Source organism: Candoia aspera, chromosome 2 (assembly GCF_035149785.1).
Source record: "Candoia aspera isolate rCanAsp1 chromosome 2, rCanAsp1.hap2, whole genome shotgun sequence".
NCBI classification, from domain to species: Eukaryota; Metazoa; Chordata; class Lepidosauria; order Squamata; family Boidae; genus Candoia; species Candoia aspera.
Genome location: NC_086154.1, coordinates 123,537,301 through 123,555,212, shown reverse-complemented (window position 1 = coordinate 123,555,212; position 17,912 = coordinate 123,537,301). Strand labels below are relative to the sequence as shown.

General features: G+C 43.6%; 1 protein-coding gene across 3 annotated transcripts in view; it reads left to right on the top strand.

Moving 5' to 3' along the window:
• HELZ (helicase with zinc finger) overlaps positions 1-17,912 on the top strand; it is a 147,423-nt gene that overhangs the window by 22,832 nt on the left and 106,679 nt on the right. For 2 of the 3 annotated variants that reach the window (XM_063293485.1, XM_063293484.1), the window contains exons 2-4: positions 10,936-10,972; positions 12,991-13,115; positions 17,388-17,447. In XM_063293485.1, coding sequence (XP_063149555.1) covers positions 13,101-13,115; positions 17,388-17,447 — 75 coding nt within the window. In that variant the 5' untranslated portion in view covers positions 10,936-10,972; positions 12,991-13,100. Of the gene's footprint in view, positions 1-8,241; positions 8,470-10,935; positions 10,973-12,990; positions 13,116-17,387; positions 17,448-17,912 lie in introns of all 3 variants that reach the window. The other variant, XM_063293483.1, reaches the window with a different exon arrangement.

Below are 17,912 nucleotides of genomic sequence, written 5' to 3'. Positions count from 1 at the left end.
TTGCGTGAGTCGAGGATGTCCCTTATCTCGAAGTGGTGTTGCCCGTCGATCATAAGCGGTGCGGGCTGAGGCGTGCTTGGGTGCCATCGGGAGGTGGTTGCCGGTTTTAGGAGGCTGGTGTGGAACACCGGGTGGAGCCTCCGGAGGTTGTGTGGCAGGTCCAGGCGTATTGCTACCGGGTTCACTATTTGCGTGACTCGGAACGGCCCGATGTACTTAGGCCCCAGTTTTTTCGAGGGTTGGGTTGACTTTAGGAACTTGGTGGAGAGATAGGCCATGTCCCCCGCCTGGAACGTCGGTTGTTGGCGCCGGTGCTTGTCGGCCTGCTCTTTGTAAGCAGCCTGTGCCTCCTTCAGCGCCGCCGTGATTACTGGCCATGCTTCCGCGATCTTCCGTCCCCAGTCGCTGGCGTCCACCTGGGGTTCCGGGGGTTGAGGTAGCTCCGGTATGGGGACGAAGTCGCGCCCCGAGACTACTTCGAACGGGGTTTTTCCCGTGCTCGTGTGGACGGCGTTGTTGTATGCGACTTCGGCGAACGGGAGCAGTTCAGCCCAGTCGTCCTGGTGGTAGTTCGTATAGGATCGTATAAATTGCTCTAAGGTGGCATTAAGAACCTCAGTGGCTCCGTCCGTCTGCGGATGCCAAGCCGTAGACAGGGCCTGTTGGGTCCCCGTCAGCTTCAAGAAGGCCCGCCAGAATTTGGAGGTGAACTGTGTGCCCCTGTCGGTCACCACACGTGCGGGACATCCGTGTAGCCTGTACACGTGGATGAGGAAGAGTTTGGCTAGTTGTTGTGAGGATGGGACTGACGTGCAGGGGATGAAGTGGGCCTGCTTTGAGAAGTAGTCCTTCACCACCCAAATGGCCGTTTTCTTCTGGCTGGGTGGGAGGTCCACTATAAAATCCATAGAGATTTCCTCCCATGGGCGGGAGGGTTCTGCCACCCGTTGCAATAGCCCCGCGGGTTTGCCTGGTGCCCGTTTGGCCCGAGCGCACGTTGGGCAGGACGCCACGTAGGTTTTTACGTCTCGCCTGAGCGCGGGCCACCAGAATTGCCGCCGTGTTAGGTGTAGGGTCTTGAGGAACCCAAAGTGTCCCGCTTGCTTGGCGTCGTGTGACCTATGCAAGATCGCCTGGCGTTGCGAGTCCGGGACGTAGATTCTGCCTTCCCCCCATGCTAGGTCTTGCGCCATCGTTACCTTGTCGGGGTTTGCCAGGAACCAGGGGTCGGTTTTGAGGGCGGCGGCGAGGTCCGTGCGCATTCCCCCTGGTAGTTGCGGTTGCCTTCTTTCCGTCGCCGGTTGTCCCGCCGTCGGCTGCGCCGTAGCGTCGAGCTGCCTCCGTGCGCCGCTTCGGGTGGTCACGGCCATCCCCAGTTGCGAGGCGGATAGGACCGTCCCAATGGTGTCTGGGGCGGGCTCTTCGTCTTGGGGCAGCCGGGAGAGGGCGTCGGCCAGGAAGTTCTTCTTGCCCGGCATGAACTTCAACTGGAAATCAAAGCGGCTGAAGAATTGTGCCCATCGGACCTGTTTTGGGCTAAGGCGTCTAGGCGTTCGTAGGGCCTCGAGGTTCCGGTGGTCCGTCCAGACCTCGAATGGTTGGGTGGCTCCCTCGAGTAGGTGACGCCATGTTTCTAGTGCCGATTTCACCGCAAAGGCTTCTTTCTCCCAGACGTGCCATCGCCTCTCTGTCTCGGAGAACTTCCTTGACAGGTAGGCGCATGGTTTCAGGAGCCCCGTGGAGTCTTTTTGTAGGAGGATGGCTCCCAGGGAGAAGTCTGAGGCGTCGGCTTGGACCACGAACGGCCGTTCTGGGTCCGGGTGCGCGAGGATTGGCTCCGTCGTGAACAGCGCTTTCAGCTTGTCGAATGCGGTCTGGCACGCGGGAGTCCAATTCAGCACTGTGCCTGGGTTCTTGGCGCGTCTGGTGTCCCCCACCCCTTTGGTTTTGAGGAGGTCCGTTAAGGGTAGGGCTATCTCAGCGAACCCCCGGGCGAAGGACCTGTAGAAATTCGCGAATCCCAGGAAGCTCTGTAGTTGCCGTCTGTTGCGGGGCCGCTCCCAGTTTAGTACCGCTTCGACTTTTGCGGGGTCCATCTCGATGCCGTCCCCGGAGATTCGATACCCCAAATAGTCTAGGCGGTCTTTGTGAAACTCGCACTTTGTGGGCTTTGCATAGAGCTGCGCCCTTCTGAGCTTGTCGAGGACTTGCCTGACTAAGGTTACGTGTTCCTCGTATGTTTTTGTGTAAATAAGGACGTCGTCGATGTAGACCAGGACCCCTTTAAACAGATGTTCATGCAGTACCTCATTGATGAGCTGCATGAACACCCCAGGGGCCCCCGCGAGTCCGAAGGGCAGTACCTTGTACTGGAAAGCGCCTAGGGGGCAGTTGAACGCCGTCTTCCATTCGTCCCCCTCCCTGATTCGGATGCGATAGTACGCCTCGCGCAGGTCCAATTTGGAAAAGACTTTGCCCGTGGACAGGTGGGCGAGCATGTCCTTCACCAGGGGTAAGGGGTATTTGTTGGACAGGGAAGCCGCGTTTAGGCCCCGGTAGTCGGTACAGAGCCGTAGGGTCCCGTCTTTCTTCTCCCGGAATAGGACGGGGGCTCCGACCGGTGAGCATGCTGGCTCTATAAATCCCCTGTCTAGGTTTTTATCGATGAACTCCCGGAGGGTTGCCATCTCCTTCGGGGTCATCGAATAGATCTTTGGTCTAGGTAGGGGGACGTCGGGCAGTAGGTCGATTCGGCAATCCGTCTTGCGGTGGGGGGGTAGTTGGTCTGCCTCTGCTTCTCCGAAGACCTCGGAGAAGTCGGCGTATTGTTCCGGTAGGTCTGCAGTGGTAGCGGCGTTGTCTTGTGTGGTCGCCTCCGCTCGTCCTACCGTGGGGTTGCTTTTGCCAGCTGGTACTGGTGCTCGATACTCGCCGTCGCCGAATGTGAAGGTGCGGGTCGCCCAGTTGATCCGCGGGTTGTTTTTCGCGAGCCATGGCATCCCCAGGACTGCAATGGGCCGTCCGATGGGCGTGACTACGAACGATGTGCGCTCGGTGTGAGTGCCCATTTGCAGGGTGACCGGCTCGGTTTGTAGCGTGGCTGGTTTCCCCCCCGCTGTGGAGCCGTCCAGCTGGTGGAATGCCAGCGGCGTGGGGAGGGGGAAGCAGCGGAGTTCGAGTTTGGCGACTAGGTCGGGGTGGATAAGGTTTTTTGAGCACCCCGAGTCCACTAGTGCCGCGGCCGTGGTGGCTCCGTTGCCGGCAGAGAGTTGAATTGCTGCCAATATTACGGAGCTTTTGTCGTTTCGTTGAGGTGGTTCGCGTTGCTGTCCCGCCGCCTGCCTCGCCACGCGTTTCAGGGCAAGCGGGGAGCATTTCCCGCCGGCTGGTCGGGGTCGGTATTGTCCTCTTCTCCCCAGTAAGCGTCCCAGCCCTCTTCCGGTGTCGCTGTGGCCACGGTCATTCGGCGGTGAGGGGGCGGCCCCGGGTTGGGTGGTTTGGGGCTAATTTTCGGGGCGGGCTTGGGCGCGCTGGTCGGCGGTCGGTTGGCGAAGCAGTCCGCCGTCTTGTGCCCTAATTTGCCACACCTCCCGCAGGGCTCCCGGTTGAACTTCTTTTTAGGGTATATGGGGCCGGCCATCCCCCCGTGTGGTGCGGGTACCTTTTTCCCGACGTAGTTTGTGTCTTCCGTGGTTGTCATAAGGAAGGTGCGGTGCGCGTGTTCGGCTTTCCCCGCGAGGTGGATCCACCCGTGTAACGTTTCTGGGTCGTCGCGGTAGAGGGCCCATTGGAGAACGTCGCGGTTGAGCCCCTTTTTGAAGATTTCCAGCAGGGTGGTCTCAGACCAGTCGCAGACCTTTCCCGCGAGGGCTTTGAACTCCAGGGCGTAGTCAGGGACCGTGCGTGCGCCCTGTTTAAGTCTCTGGAGTGCGCTTTTCGCCCGTACTTTGGCTAGGGGGTCTTCGAAATAGTTTTTCATCTCGTTGATGAAAGCAGGGAAGGTGGCGAGGGCGGGGGAGCTGGACTCGTACAGTTGGACGTACCAGTCCGCCGCCCTGTCTTGGAGTTTGATCGCCACGGCGCCGATCTTGTCGGCCTCGGAGTCATAGGAGTGTCCGTGCCTCCCCATGAACTCCCTAGCGTTGGTGACGAAAAACGAGAGTTTTGAGGGGGTCCCATCGAAGAAGATGGGGAAGTCCTTTGGGGCCCGGGCGTTTTGCGCGGCCCCGCCTCTCGCTTCCCGGGATGTGGTGTCGGCCGCCTGTGCCGTCTGCTGGCTTTCCGCTGGCTCGTGTGGGTTCGGTGCTTCGCTCGGGGTGTGGGCTTGTGCGGGGACGTCATTGGGTGGCGCGGGGGGCATAAGCGCCTGGAGCATGGTCCGGAGTTCCGTCAGCTGAGCCCGCATGGCCGCGAGTTCAGCTCGTGCCTCCTCGTCCACAGCCCGCACCGCCGCTGGGGCCGGTTCCGTTGGCGCGTCCTCGGGGGGGGGGGTTCATCGTCCCTCCGCCGCGGGTCCGCTTCCTCCTCCGTCTGATGGGTGTCTCCGTCGTCCTCCTCCGTGTCGAGCACCGTGGGGCTGTCGCTCCACGCCCGTTGCTGGGGTGCGATGTGGGGCGCGGGGTCCTCCGCTGGTTTCGGAAGTCGTGCTGCTCCCTCCCGCGGTCGGGTTGCCTCCGTCGCCATCTCCCCTTGGGGTTGGAGCTGAGGCTCGGGTCGGGTGGGGCGGGCGTCCATGGCTCCGGGAGTCCGCGGTGCCTCTGGCCTCGGTCGGTCCTCCTCTGTCTCTTGCCGCGCGGCTCGCCCTCCTTGCCCGCGCCGTTCCGGCCTCATCTTGCTGGTCTTCTCGCCGTCTACTCCTCCCGCGGCTCGTTGTCGTCCGGTGGGGCTCGGCGAGGCTGAGTTTATGACTCTCAGCTTTATGTCATGCGCTGCCTACCTCTGAATAACGTTCAGACACTGGGTTGCAAAGCAGGCTCCGGTTTATTTCAGGATAGGTACAACGTTGTTAGAAAAAGCTGAGAGTGACAGGAGCGCGCCGGTGCGGGGTTTAAATACCCCGCGCCGGTCAGCGCCCCCTCGCTCTCGGTCACGTCACCCCCCTTTGTCCCATGCGTTGCCCTGCCATTGGTTGAGGGTTTCTAGGATCGCCCATCCTCAGGTTTTCATTCTTCTGCTGATTGCTTTCAGCTGGGCGATCCCCGTGGTATTGCTGCTGATGGCTTGGGTGGCTCCGTGATCCGTTTATCTATTGTTTGTTAGCCGTTAGTCGTTGTGGGTTGATGGCTGCTTAACTTGTACCCCTTCACCTATTTCCTTGTCATTGTCATGAGTGCCATTGCGCTGATTACTTTAGCTCAACGGCACTCATGACAAATACACAGAAACACAAACTGTAAATAATTACACTGTTAATATTTTTCAGTTCCTTCTGTAGTGATTATTTTTGTACAGTATTTTTTTCAGAATGGAAAAATTTCTAGTGAGGTAATTACAGATGTCATTGACATACATGTTGATGACAAATTACTTAATTACTTTGTTAGAAACAGAGATATAAATATGTTCTTATTTTTAAGTAAGAATATGTTCTACCCCCTCTTCTTCCTCCTACCATGTTACTATTATTTTTATTTTGCCTTTTTGATATATAACTCAAGGTGGTGAACATATCTAATACTCCTTCCTCCTCCTATTTTCCCCACAACAACAACCCTATGAGGTGGGTTTGGCTGAGAGAGAGTGACTGGTCCAAGGTCACCCAACCAGCTTTCATGCCGAAGGCAGGCCTAGAACACACATTCCCCTGGTTTCTAGGCCAACACGTTAACCTCTACGCTAAACTGGCTCTCACTGGAAAGCTGGAAAGCTTCAGATTTTTCAAAAGATCTAGAGCTCTTCTGCTGTGGGTTTATATAGTTGTTTCTCCTTGAACATACTAAGAATTACTCTAATATTTTTTTTAATCCTGATAATCATGATTTAGACTGCAATCTTATGCATTCCTATTCATAAGTGAACCCCAATGGACATAATAGGAACTTATTTATTTATTTATTTGGAAAACTTACATGGCGGCCTGTCTTATACATGATAATCCTAGGAGGCTTACAATGATATTCATTAAAAACAGAATACATATGACCAACCAAATCCCACAACACCACCATATATCCTAATCACAGTATAATACAACAACAGCCCACGAATTCTATATTTTTATTTTCATTTGCTGGGGTCACTTCTATCCTAGCCTAATGTCTGGTGGGCCAGTAGATATTGATCCCTCCCCCCAGCCTTGGTCAATTGAGGCTTTCATGTAATGCTTTTTTGTAAGATATATAATGTGTAGACTAGGTTATCTATCCCACATAGATATGTTATGGTACATTGTGGCCAGTATGCCACAAGTGTAGCAGCCTAGGTTTTCCCCAATCTTGCTCACACTATTCTTTGAGAGTTAGGATCTCTACAGAAGCAACTAACTTTCAAGCCAACATACTGTTGCTGCAATGGTATGTGGGAATGACCTTGGGAGACAGGAGGGAGAGCTGCAGACAGGACAGCCAGCATGTAAAAGATGTTTCAGCCCACAGAAGGGGGGATGATGTGGGAAATGTTTCAGAAGGGACCACCCCTAGTTTTCCAGAGAGTAAAAGGAGAGGAGGGGAGAAATACTTTCAGTCTTGCAAGATTCTCTTAACGTAACCTTACAATAAAGGTAGAGCTAGTACTCCTGGGTGTTATTGTGTGGACTACCTTGCAGGGATAACATTTGACCACATCCAACCACCAAGAAAATATATGCAGTATACTGACACACTCAGGATTTAAGAAGGTCATTATAACAGGGTATTTCTATGAGTTACAGAAATCAAAATGGCAGATGCAGCCAAAAGTATTGGTACCTCTCCACTTTTCCCCCAAAATCCCAGTTTGGGTGAAATAAGTTGAAACTGACACGTCATACATCAAAAGCCAAGTGTCTGCTGTATGACTATGGAATAGAGAATGGAGGATGCCATTTACTTGTGTCAGTTTCAATTTATTTCAGGGCAAATTGGGGTCCTTTGGGAAAAAGTGGAGGAGTATCAATACTTTTGGCTGAGTCTGTAAATACAGAGTTTAACGGCTAGATTAATTGATTAATTTTTTAAATTCATAATGTAATTAATAATTCAAAACTAGCTTTTAAAGATGACAGAATGAAAAACATACATTGTTTCTTTGCCCCTTTCCTGTATGCCTGTTTCAGTTTCTGATGTGTTACTAGAATGGAGGATAAAATACTTCTGATTAGGAAACTTTGCATATGACATTTATAGATTGCACCATCTTTTTCAGAATAGCCAAAAGGACCTATATCCAGTTGATAAGATTAATATTTACTTAATTTTATTGTTTAACAGTTACATCAACAGAAGTGTTTAACTTCACCAACAATTTATTCAGACAATATAATATATTGCTTGTTCAAAGAATGATAATACAGTATATTTAAAAAGTGTGAAACTCCTTGGCTTTATTCACATTGCTTGATAATATCAAGCAGTTTCTCAGATAAGTATTAGTTCATTTCTGTGGTGAAGACTCCTGCCCAGGTCTGGAAGCCCCAGTTCTTTTCTGTTCTAGTCCAAATTACTTTTTGCCTTCCCCTACCATTGGCTGTCATTGCAGAGTGTCTATTTCAAAACTCCCAGAAGCCCTAATTAGTTACGAAGATGTTGGTGACATGAATGCTCCTAGCAACAGTTCCTCAGCTCTTCTTGGTGAACAATATGTAGGATTTTATTGAGTCAAAGCTGGTATATAACACAGTAGGCCATTAGCTATGTATTTTAATGGCACAAGTTGTGGACTGTTTTTAACAACAGTCTTAACAGACTGCAATCAGATCATTGCTAAGTGGATTATGCCCAATCACATTTTGCAATGGCATGAGAAGGATGGAGAAAACACCTACATAAAAGAGTTTGTGATTTTCAATTACTGCATCAACTGCAGACTCCAACAGCATCTTATGTTGTAAAAAAAGGTACTTACTTTCCCTAAATAGGAAAATAAAAAGAGAATCCCTGCAGTGGATGGAGGAGAGATTGGGAGAGGAATTTATTGAAGATGAACATTGAAAAGTGAAATCACTTAATGTGCAAAACTGTGGGGCCAGATGTGTGTGTGTGTGTGAGTGAGTGAGTGTAGGTGCTAAAGCTAACCTGCATTTGCAATGCTCCTAATTCATATTAGGATTTGTGTCGCTGAGTCATGGCAGGCAGAAGACCAGAGAAGTCATGTGACCAAGCATGTGAATCACTCAAACAGCAAGAATACGAAGTGGCGGTGAAGCACTGTACAGAAGCCCTTTTTTCCCTCAGCCAGTACCCTCCCACTCACTTCTCAGAAGCATGTCAGGCTGAAATCGACTGCATCAAAATTGAAAGTCTTCTGTATAGAATCGCTGCTTCTTTACAACTCGTGAGTGTGATGCTTACAACAGAATCAAGTGAAATAGTTTAATTTGCTTGTATAAGCAGGAATTGAAGTTAAAGCATTTCTTGACATCACACTCTTATGCTGCTTCCAGCAAACAGTTCTTTGTGGATTAATATGTTTGATCTGCTTGGCTGTATAACTGTAGTGGTTGCCAGTCTTGTCTCCTGTGCTTGTAGGTTTCATTAGCATGTGCTCCCTAATATATTGCTTTCTTCCATATGAGATAAAATACAATATTTGAACTTCTAAAGACAGAAAAATGACATTAACGGAGGAAGTTGGTATTGGGAGAAATGGGGAAGCAAAACAGTATGGGTATCCAGTGGAAGCATCAGAAGTTACTGGATCGAGGTAATAAGATTTGATACAGAGTGAATTTAACCATGGTTTGCACTGAATGGCTTTCGAGATTTGGTCTACCCTTAGACTGAAATTTAGGGGATGCGGTGGCACTGCGGGTTAAACTGCTGAGCTTGCCGATCGGAAGGTCGGCGGTTCGGATCCGCATGACGGGGTGAGCTCCCGTTGCTAGTCCCAGCTCCTGCCAACCTAGCAGTTCGAAAACATGCAAATGTGAGTAGATTAATAGGTACCACTTCGGCGGGCAGGTAACAGCGTTCTGTGTAGTCATGCCGGCCACATGACCACGGAAGTGTCTACGGACAAACGCCGGCTCTTCGGCCTTGAAACGGAGATGAGCACCACCCCCTAGAGTCGGACACGACTGGACTTAATGTCAAGGGAAACCTTCACCTTTACCTAGATTGAAATTTGAAGCAATGATGTAATATGCTTCAGAAAAGCGTGGGAAGATTTTAAGAGTATGAAAGTTACTGGACAGCTTTTAAACAAAATCATCATCTTTAAATTGTTATTTCAAATAAAAGACATTTTATAAATTAGCTGCTGACCAGCATGGATGTAAAATAGCTCTCAAATACCAATTGTGTCAGTTTTATTTGTCCTAGTTTTTTTTTTTTAATCTGCCTTGTGTGGCCTCTGGGTGGAAACACAAACTATAGTTTGAATAAATTGGATCACTTATTTTGATTTGTGACATTCTCACTATGTCTTTTATTGGTGATGCCTGTAAGTATTAAAATTTAAAAGTTGAAAACAGTTTAGAAAAAAATTTTCTTAGAAAAATACATTTAAAATTCTTGATGTAGATTCTGTGTATCAATTTTGATGCCAGATTTCTGGCTATACCTAAGTTCCATGTGATGTGTTTGTGCCACTCACAGATCATCTTTGCCTTCCAGCGTTTCCTTGTTGCTGTTTTTTTGGTAGCTGAATTCCTTTACTTTTGGTTCACCTGCAGTTCCAGGGGAACTGCTCTGAAGCTCATCTTCAGCTGGAGATCTGAGGAACTAGAGAGTATGCCATTTTCTCATTGGGGGACCTCTTGCTTTATCTCTCCTCACTTCTGAGTTACAGTCACCCAAGAGGGCTTGTAAAGAAAATGCTGGCCTGACAGCTTCATATCTTCCTTTTGGCAGCCAAGGCAAAGTGAGGTGGCTGGAGATTGACAAAATATTGTCAGTTTTCCCCTTTTCTTCACATCTGTAAAGAAAGAGGCTGCTTGGATTTTTTTTTCTCCCTTGCTTTGAGTGAATTTTGGTTGCTATAGGAGCTGTAGCAGCTTGGGGTCTTGTTCTTACTGCTAAAATAATACCAATCTTGGATCATCTTCAAATGATTTTGAGGGATTTGAGTTGAGCTGATGGCAGTGTAGGAGGATCCATAGTGAGGAGACTGTGAGGTATTAATCAGTTCGATGAGATATTAATTAGTTTACATTTTAGTTCTTACAGATTTTGGCAACATATTAATCCACAGTGAATTAACATGCTTTATTGTTTTCAAAAATTATGCAAAAAAAGGATTTTTATTCTTGTTTTAGATCCGAATGAAACCTGCAAGAAAAATGTGTGAAATGTTCCTATTTACTGTTCCTGTCACTCAGTTATGCCCTCCTTGGAACTCCAGTCTGTCCCCTCAGTTAATGTCATTTTATGGTCACTCAGCATGCTTAATTCTCATGGGAGTATTTTATGACACCCTTCCCCCCATTTTTCTTAAAAATCTTTCATACTTCTATAAATCTTGGGGTTTTCCCAAACCTGCTGATACCCACTTCTTTGTGTGTGGCTGGTGCCATTTTAGCTATATTAGGTTGCATGATTGAAGAATGAGTTTGTCTGTATGAGTAAATTTGATCTTCAGTATAACAATCAGCAATGCTCCAGTACATTATGTATATGTATATAATGTTCTCCTGAAACCTCTGAAGCTTTTGTACCCATGACACTTGACTATATTTATGTTTATAGGCTATGAAATTCTGAATAAATCAAAATTTCTGATGAAAATCATTTTAATTAATTAAAAAGCACAGATCTACTTGTTATAATTTTATAGCTAACCATTATTTTTTCTTTTTTACAGAAAAACTATGGAAAGGCAGATGAAGACTGTAGGCATGGTATGAACATTAAATTGTTTCTTACAGTTTCTGAACATTAATAAATGATTCTGCATTTAATTTGCTAGTGAAATAGAATTGTCCAATTATGGGTCTTGTCTGAGATGCTTGCTTGGATTACATTTCTGCCCCAGACTCAAATTTCTTTTATCTGACCGTTGTCTTGGTAGTGGCTCTTCCTCCTGTTCCTCAAGCTTATTGTTTCTGCCCATTACAATAAATGATATTTGCACGAATGGAGATAACTTTGGAATGACTTTGTTAATAGAATGAAATAAAAATGGAGACTAATATGAGACTAAATCTGACTAACAATACTGTTCTTGCTTTAATGTGCTACTTTCTAAACATATAAATACCATTAATCCAAAGAAAATATTATTGTAAAATAATTAATAGGTGATACTATACTCTGTTGGATTGCCCATTTTTTCCTAAGATTTATAAAATGGGGCAACTTAACAAATTAATTAATTTTTGCTATTAGCTACAAATCTGAGATATTTTAATTAATTAATTAAATTTCTATGCTGCCCATCTCACAATATAAGTGACTCTAGGTGGCTTAAAAGTAAAAAACAGAATAAAAAATTTGCAAAATATATACAAAGTTAAAAAGATGGAGAGAGGATACTCAATCCACCATCCACCCCCAGGGCTGCATACAGTTCAAATGTGTGTGCTTTTAGACTGGGAAAATTAGTCTTCATTTCTTATTTCAAAATCCTAGAAGTAATTGATATCTGTACCACTTAAAAATTGCTTGTTTGAGAACTGTATTTACACAAGGTAGTCCTCCAGGGACACAGTTTTTCTAAGCTAAAGGCTATACTTGGCCTTTGAATAGTGTATCTGAAGCTACACTCCCCCCAAATGGTGGGTGAATAAGTGACATGGGCTCTGTTTCTGGAAGTGAGAATTTGGGAAAGTCAGACTGAATAAGAGATGAACAGACTAGCTGTTGTTTTTGAGAGGAATAATGTTGATTTGTGGAAGGAAGACTGGAGCTGTGGAGCCATTTGGAGGCACAGAGCTCAGAACAGAGGCCAGGCCATGGCTGCAGTTTGGATGTCTGTAGTCAGAGGAAGGAGCACATATACACATCTGTGGATAACACACGTATTTCAGCACATTCTTTAGGTTCATTTAGTTAATTCTCTCTCTCATGCCCTTACATGTACATACGTGCTGCAATTAGCCCTGGAAAACAATCTTCTGTTAGATTCAATACAAGGTTTCTCTTTAAGACTGATTGTAGTAGGAAAAAGAGGTCTAAACCAGTCAACTTCAAAGGCAACCCTGATAATGTTTCCCTTCCAGCTTTAGAGTTTCAGAAAGTCTCTCTTCTCATAAATGAACACTAGCAGTCAAGACTGTGCATGTAGAGGCCACAGGCCATATTAAGTGCTGCAGTTGAATTTAAGTGCTTGTATTTGTTGATATCATTTGTTCTGAACTGCATATCTGTGTAACAGTATTTTGATTCTAAATTGATTATCTTTATTCATTTGCATGAATAAAGGATAGTGAATTGTGTGAATGCAGCCAATGTGTCATGGACTGAAAAGGAGATCTGATTAATATAATCCAGAATCCACATCTCCAAACATTGTAAACATTGGGTTTTCATGTTTAACAAGTCTTCATACATATCACTAGATTAGCTATGAAAAAACGTGTGTGGAGATTTGTATCACTTCTTTCTTTTTCCGAAACTTGTAACTGGAAACAGCTCAGTGATCTTCATGCACTCAGCAGTCAGTAGTGGCCTCAGATGCACCATAACATTTGTGGACACCTAGATACTTGTTTGGTGGTAGGTAAATTCGTAAGAGTCAGGTGAAGTCAGCTACCTCATATATTTCCAAAATATAAGGAGAGCTACCTATCAGCAGAATTAAATTTTATATAATTAATGGGATTATAGTACTCTGCAAATTGTGACTTCTGTTGGCTGATGTCCAGAGGTGTGGTGTCTATATAGTATGGCAAATAATGGTATCTGCTTTTGATTGCAGTATTGGGAGAAGGACTGGACAGGGAAGGGGACACTTTCCGTGCAGTGCTTGGCTGCGTGCATCTTAAAGGGAAGCTACAGGCTGTTTCTAACGCTCTTTCTAACTCACTGATGGGTGAATCACTGGTAAGTGGCAATTGATTCTCACTAAGTTTTCAAAATAGTATACTTTAGATACATAACAAGACTTATGTCAATCTTCTACTGCTTTGTATTAAAATATTAACGTATTTTCATCTTTATAGATGAAGAAACAGGAACCCCAGTTTCGTCCATGACTTTGGGCTAGCAGACTGGCAGTTGTTTCATGTGATAAAGGCATGGATTTTAAACACTATCAAGTAATCTTCTCAGTGTGCTGACTAATAGAACAGAGACAACTTTTCCATTTTTATTACTGTATTTTTGTCTGAGATCTGGGTGGAAATAGGTTGAGAATTTTCTTGAGTTTATTTTCAGAAAAAATGACTGAACTATCAACTTGCTTTTATTGTGGCCACTAGAGTAGGGCAGCCATATATAGGCTGCATAAATCTGACTGTTTATTAGGTGCCAGCAAAGACATATAGAACTCTAGACCTTTGCTGCCATCTAGTGGTTGGCCAGAGTTTTGCAGCCCAGATATGATAGATCTAGGCTAGAATATGATTCATTTATAGCATCAATTCCTCTCCTCTCCTCTCCTCACAATAAAAACTTTGGAAGACTGGTTTGCTGCAACCTGAAGTGCTAAAATCCAACATCAACTTATTTTCAAAAATGCTTCTTAACCCCTCATAGGCTTTAGAATCTTCTTATAAAACAAGACTGATTAGTAGTTGAAGTCCACAACTTTGTTCTGAAGGAGGCCAACAAACTAGGGCAATGGTAGGGAATATTTCAGAGTGGGAGGAGGGAATGAGGGGGCTGTTGACTCTTTTCTTTCAATGTGTAAGCTTCCTTTCTTTTGATATGCACTGTATGGTTTACCTGAGTTCTCTTTTTTGGTTTGCTGTTTTGCTAGTTCTTCTGTGTGTGTGTGTGTGTGTGTGTGTGTGTCTATTTCTGAAAAGCATTAGTTTGCTTTCTGTGAAATTGCAAATATGGGCCTCATACTTTGTTTTGTATGCAGTTTCTTGGCAACATTCCTTTCAATTTCCATCTCTGAAGGCAAGCAGAAATATACTTTCTCTTGTGCAATGTAGTTGATTTCTCTTGATTTGCCCCAGGTTTCTTTTAATCCATTCCAGAGAGTTTCTGCATCTTCCAAAACAACTTTGTATGTGATGGAGGCAAAAGATATAATGGAAGAGAAGATATGAAAGAACTCTTGTCTGAGTGATGTACTACTTTACTGTCTCTAGATTCTAACTGCAGTTCAGAATTTAAATAAAACTGTTTATGCATTTTATCTTATTCATTTGGGCCCGTTTATATTAAAAACTTAAGGAAGTATATCCAAAGGTGATATTAAGTATGTCTGAATTTCTGTTTATATGGTCAGAATCTTAAATTTGAACAGATTATATCAGTTTGTACATTAAGGTTAAGGGAAGAAAACATTTGCTAACAGAAAAAACAGATTTAGAACTCTTTTTTGTTTCAAAACTTTTAATGGTAAAGCTAATTGCATTTTATATAATAAAAGCGTTATACTAATATTATCAACAAATATTGCATAATTGTGCTATTATGTAATATATTACATAAATAGCACAATTAGGCAATTCGTTGATAACAATCGATTTTCTACAACTGTCTTCAGTTATAATAATATTAGTATAACTCTTTTATGTAATATTATGTAATATATTACATAAATGTTAGGCTGAGAGAGAATGCCAAAATGCCACCTGAATTGTATGTTGGATTGATTGGAAAGTTTATTGGTTGTATTGATCCCATTGCTTTTATTTTGCTGTTTTCCATTTAAAAAATTACCTGACACTAGTCACATTCACACAGATAGAAGCCACTTTGATTATTTCTGAGAGAAGTCAGCGGGAATGCATGGGGCACCAGCAGACCATGTTTGTCACTTAACTGTTTTATAAAGCATTAAGACTGTATGAATCATTCAGTCTCCAATTCAAGTAATTGATTTGATTCAACAAGCTGATTTCATTTGAATTGTTAAATGTTAGATTGATTAATTTGGAAAAACATGTATATTCAGCAAAAGGTGAATACCAAATTAATTCAGAAGTATGGTTCAATCATATTATCCTTTAATCAAATCTCTGCACAGCTCTATTAAGCATGATTTATTGGCTGTGCTGATTAAAATTGAAGCCAAAATTTGGCAAGTGATGTTATAGTATGACTGAAGATCTATCTAGTTTCAGATGGACTGCATTTGTTTTTAATACCTGGTAATCATAGGCCTCAATGATGGAAGCGCATCATCAGTAAATTATAATTGTGTGGTCTTTCCCCTGAATTATTTTCAGGGTTAGATAATGCTGGAAAGGTCATCAAGCAGTGGATTTGACACATAAAGTGATAAAATAACTTAAGACAAACTACGGGGATTTATTGATCTCTTAGGGAAACCCAGAGAATTTTCCCTGCAACTTACTTGTGTTCAGTTACATACATGAAATACCTATGGACATTTTCTGGAACTTACTTCAATGTCCTCCCTTTGACATTTTTAGAGGGTAAATAAAATATATCCCAGTATCCCAGAGATTATGTCCCTGAAAAAAAGAAGACACTAATTAACATATCCTGTAATACTGCAGGTTTTATCCTGATTCTCAGTTAAGACTAATCCAGTCTTTATTCACCAGTTGTCCAGGTCATACAGATGACTTTTCTATGAATTATTTATTAGTTGGTAAGGACAACTCAATTGCAAAATTTTGTCTTTTTGCATATAGAAGCTGGCATACTTCAATATCCCTCAGGGAAGCGGATTGCTAATTATATTGCCGGGGATATAGGAACTGATATTTATTAAATTTATTCATGATAACTATGTTTTTGCTGTTTGTAACATTGTTTTTGTTCTGGTTTAGAACTCTAATAAAATTATGTTGTATTGAATTAATCATAGATAGATAATCTGGATTACATTATAATGAGAGTTTGCTTATTCTTGGTTTAGTATACGTGAATCCACTAGCTCCAGTTTGTCAACTTTGTTTTTTTCTTGACCAGTTTTCACAACACATTCAGTAAAATCAGATCATGAGAGTGTTTTGTTGGTAAAGGCTATAATAACAGAATGTTGAAAGCCTGACAGCATTTTCCTTTCCTCCCTTATATACCCCAGAGAATTAGGGCAGAGCCAGTCTGAGTTGTTGTACATGTTGCTGAAACTGTCTCTCCATAGTTTCTCCAAGGTCAACTCTGCAGCTCTCTATGTTTTATTAGATATTGGAAGTAGATACAGAAAACTTACCCATGATAAGTGCCCCATATGATATGGTAAACCTTTGTCAGAAGCCATTTGCAAGTCCCCTTCCTCCCATAATACACATCAGAAATCAGGTCTCAGCTCTAGTTTAAAAAAAACATAAAAACACAAGTGGATAATGGCCCGATCTCAGTAAGCACAACCATGCATGGGGTGGGGAAAAGCTGTTTAGTGACCAATTTCTTAATTTCAGTGACAAATTTCCTGCATGGGGGTAAAACAGATTTGGAGCAATAGACAGGTTGCTAACCATTTGCTTACCTGTTCGTTTGAATGATACAGAGCCATGGTCAAGACAGCTTAATTTAATGCAAACTTCTGGTTCAAATTTTAGCTAAGGTTCTCTGCCTTAATCAAAATTTTGTCTGTGGTTTATATTTGTATCTGCACTACACCTTTTCTTCACCAGTAAATGTTTGGATTAATAAGTATTTGTATTAGAAATTGTGAACAATTGCAGAAAGCTTAACCATAGTGCCAACCCTATATGACATGGCGAACCACAGTTGGCAATGGTTTGCAAGCCTTTGCTCCCTCCCCTGCGGCTGTCTGAGTGAAATCATTGCACTCTACTGTACAATAAGCAAAAAGGGACTACAGAAAGCAAAGTGAAGTTGCTTAATTTATCCTTGGAATCTTGTCCACTAAGATGGCCCATGCAGACTCCAATCTGAAATAGTAATGTAATGTTATTGCTAGTTTTTTAGGTTGCCATTGCAATTTCATGTTTGGAAGAAGCATCAAGCAAAAGGGAGAGGTACTTCCAGCAAAATAGAAAAAAGTACCCTCTTTAATTGAATTGATGGGTTTCCAAACTGTTCTATAGTAATACCTAAGTATTCAGCCAAAAGCTGCCATAAAAATAACACTAAAATTGTGTGCATCTCTCAAAACTAAACTTATATTAACTGTGAAAAAAATCTGCTAGAAAAAATGTTTCAGTTTTTATTTTCATAATAGATGACAAATAAGCAGAATGTGATGATATTCTTTCTTAGCAGAATGGGATGGTAACTAAAGATCTGACAAGGCTGAAAAACCTTCTTGTTGAAACAGAGGTAAGAATATGTCTGCCCTTAAATAAAGAAATTTTTTTACCAAAGTTTTGGTCTTCCTGATTTGAAGGTGACTGCCATAATTTAACTAGCATTTTTAATATCCTCTTTTATCTGTTGTTTGGTAGCAGTTATCCACTGCTTATGTTTCACAGTGCAATTATCATTAGCAACAGTATTGCTAATTTGGGTTTACTTTTTAAATATGTTTAAATATTGCAGAAGCAAACCTATATTGGCCTTAGACTCATCTGCTCCCTTCTTTTCTACCTTTGCAGCAATAAGGATATTGGAAGCATATGTTTTTTTGCAAATAAGAGCTCCCTGTAATGTTTTAATTGAGGATTTAAATTATTGTTACTAAATAAGCTAGCATCATAACATGATTTAAACATTGCTTGTTGGAAGTAACCATAGTTGAAATTAAAAGAGGGTTACAAGATAGGAAGCTTTAGCTAGTGAAAACTT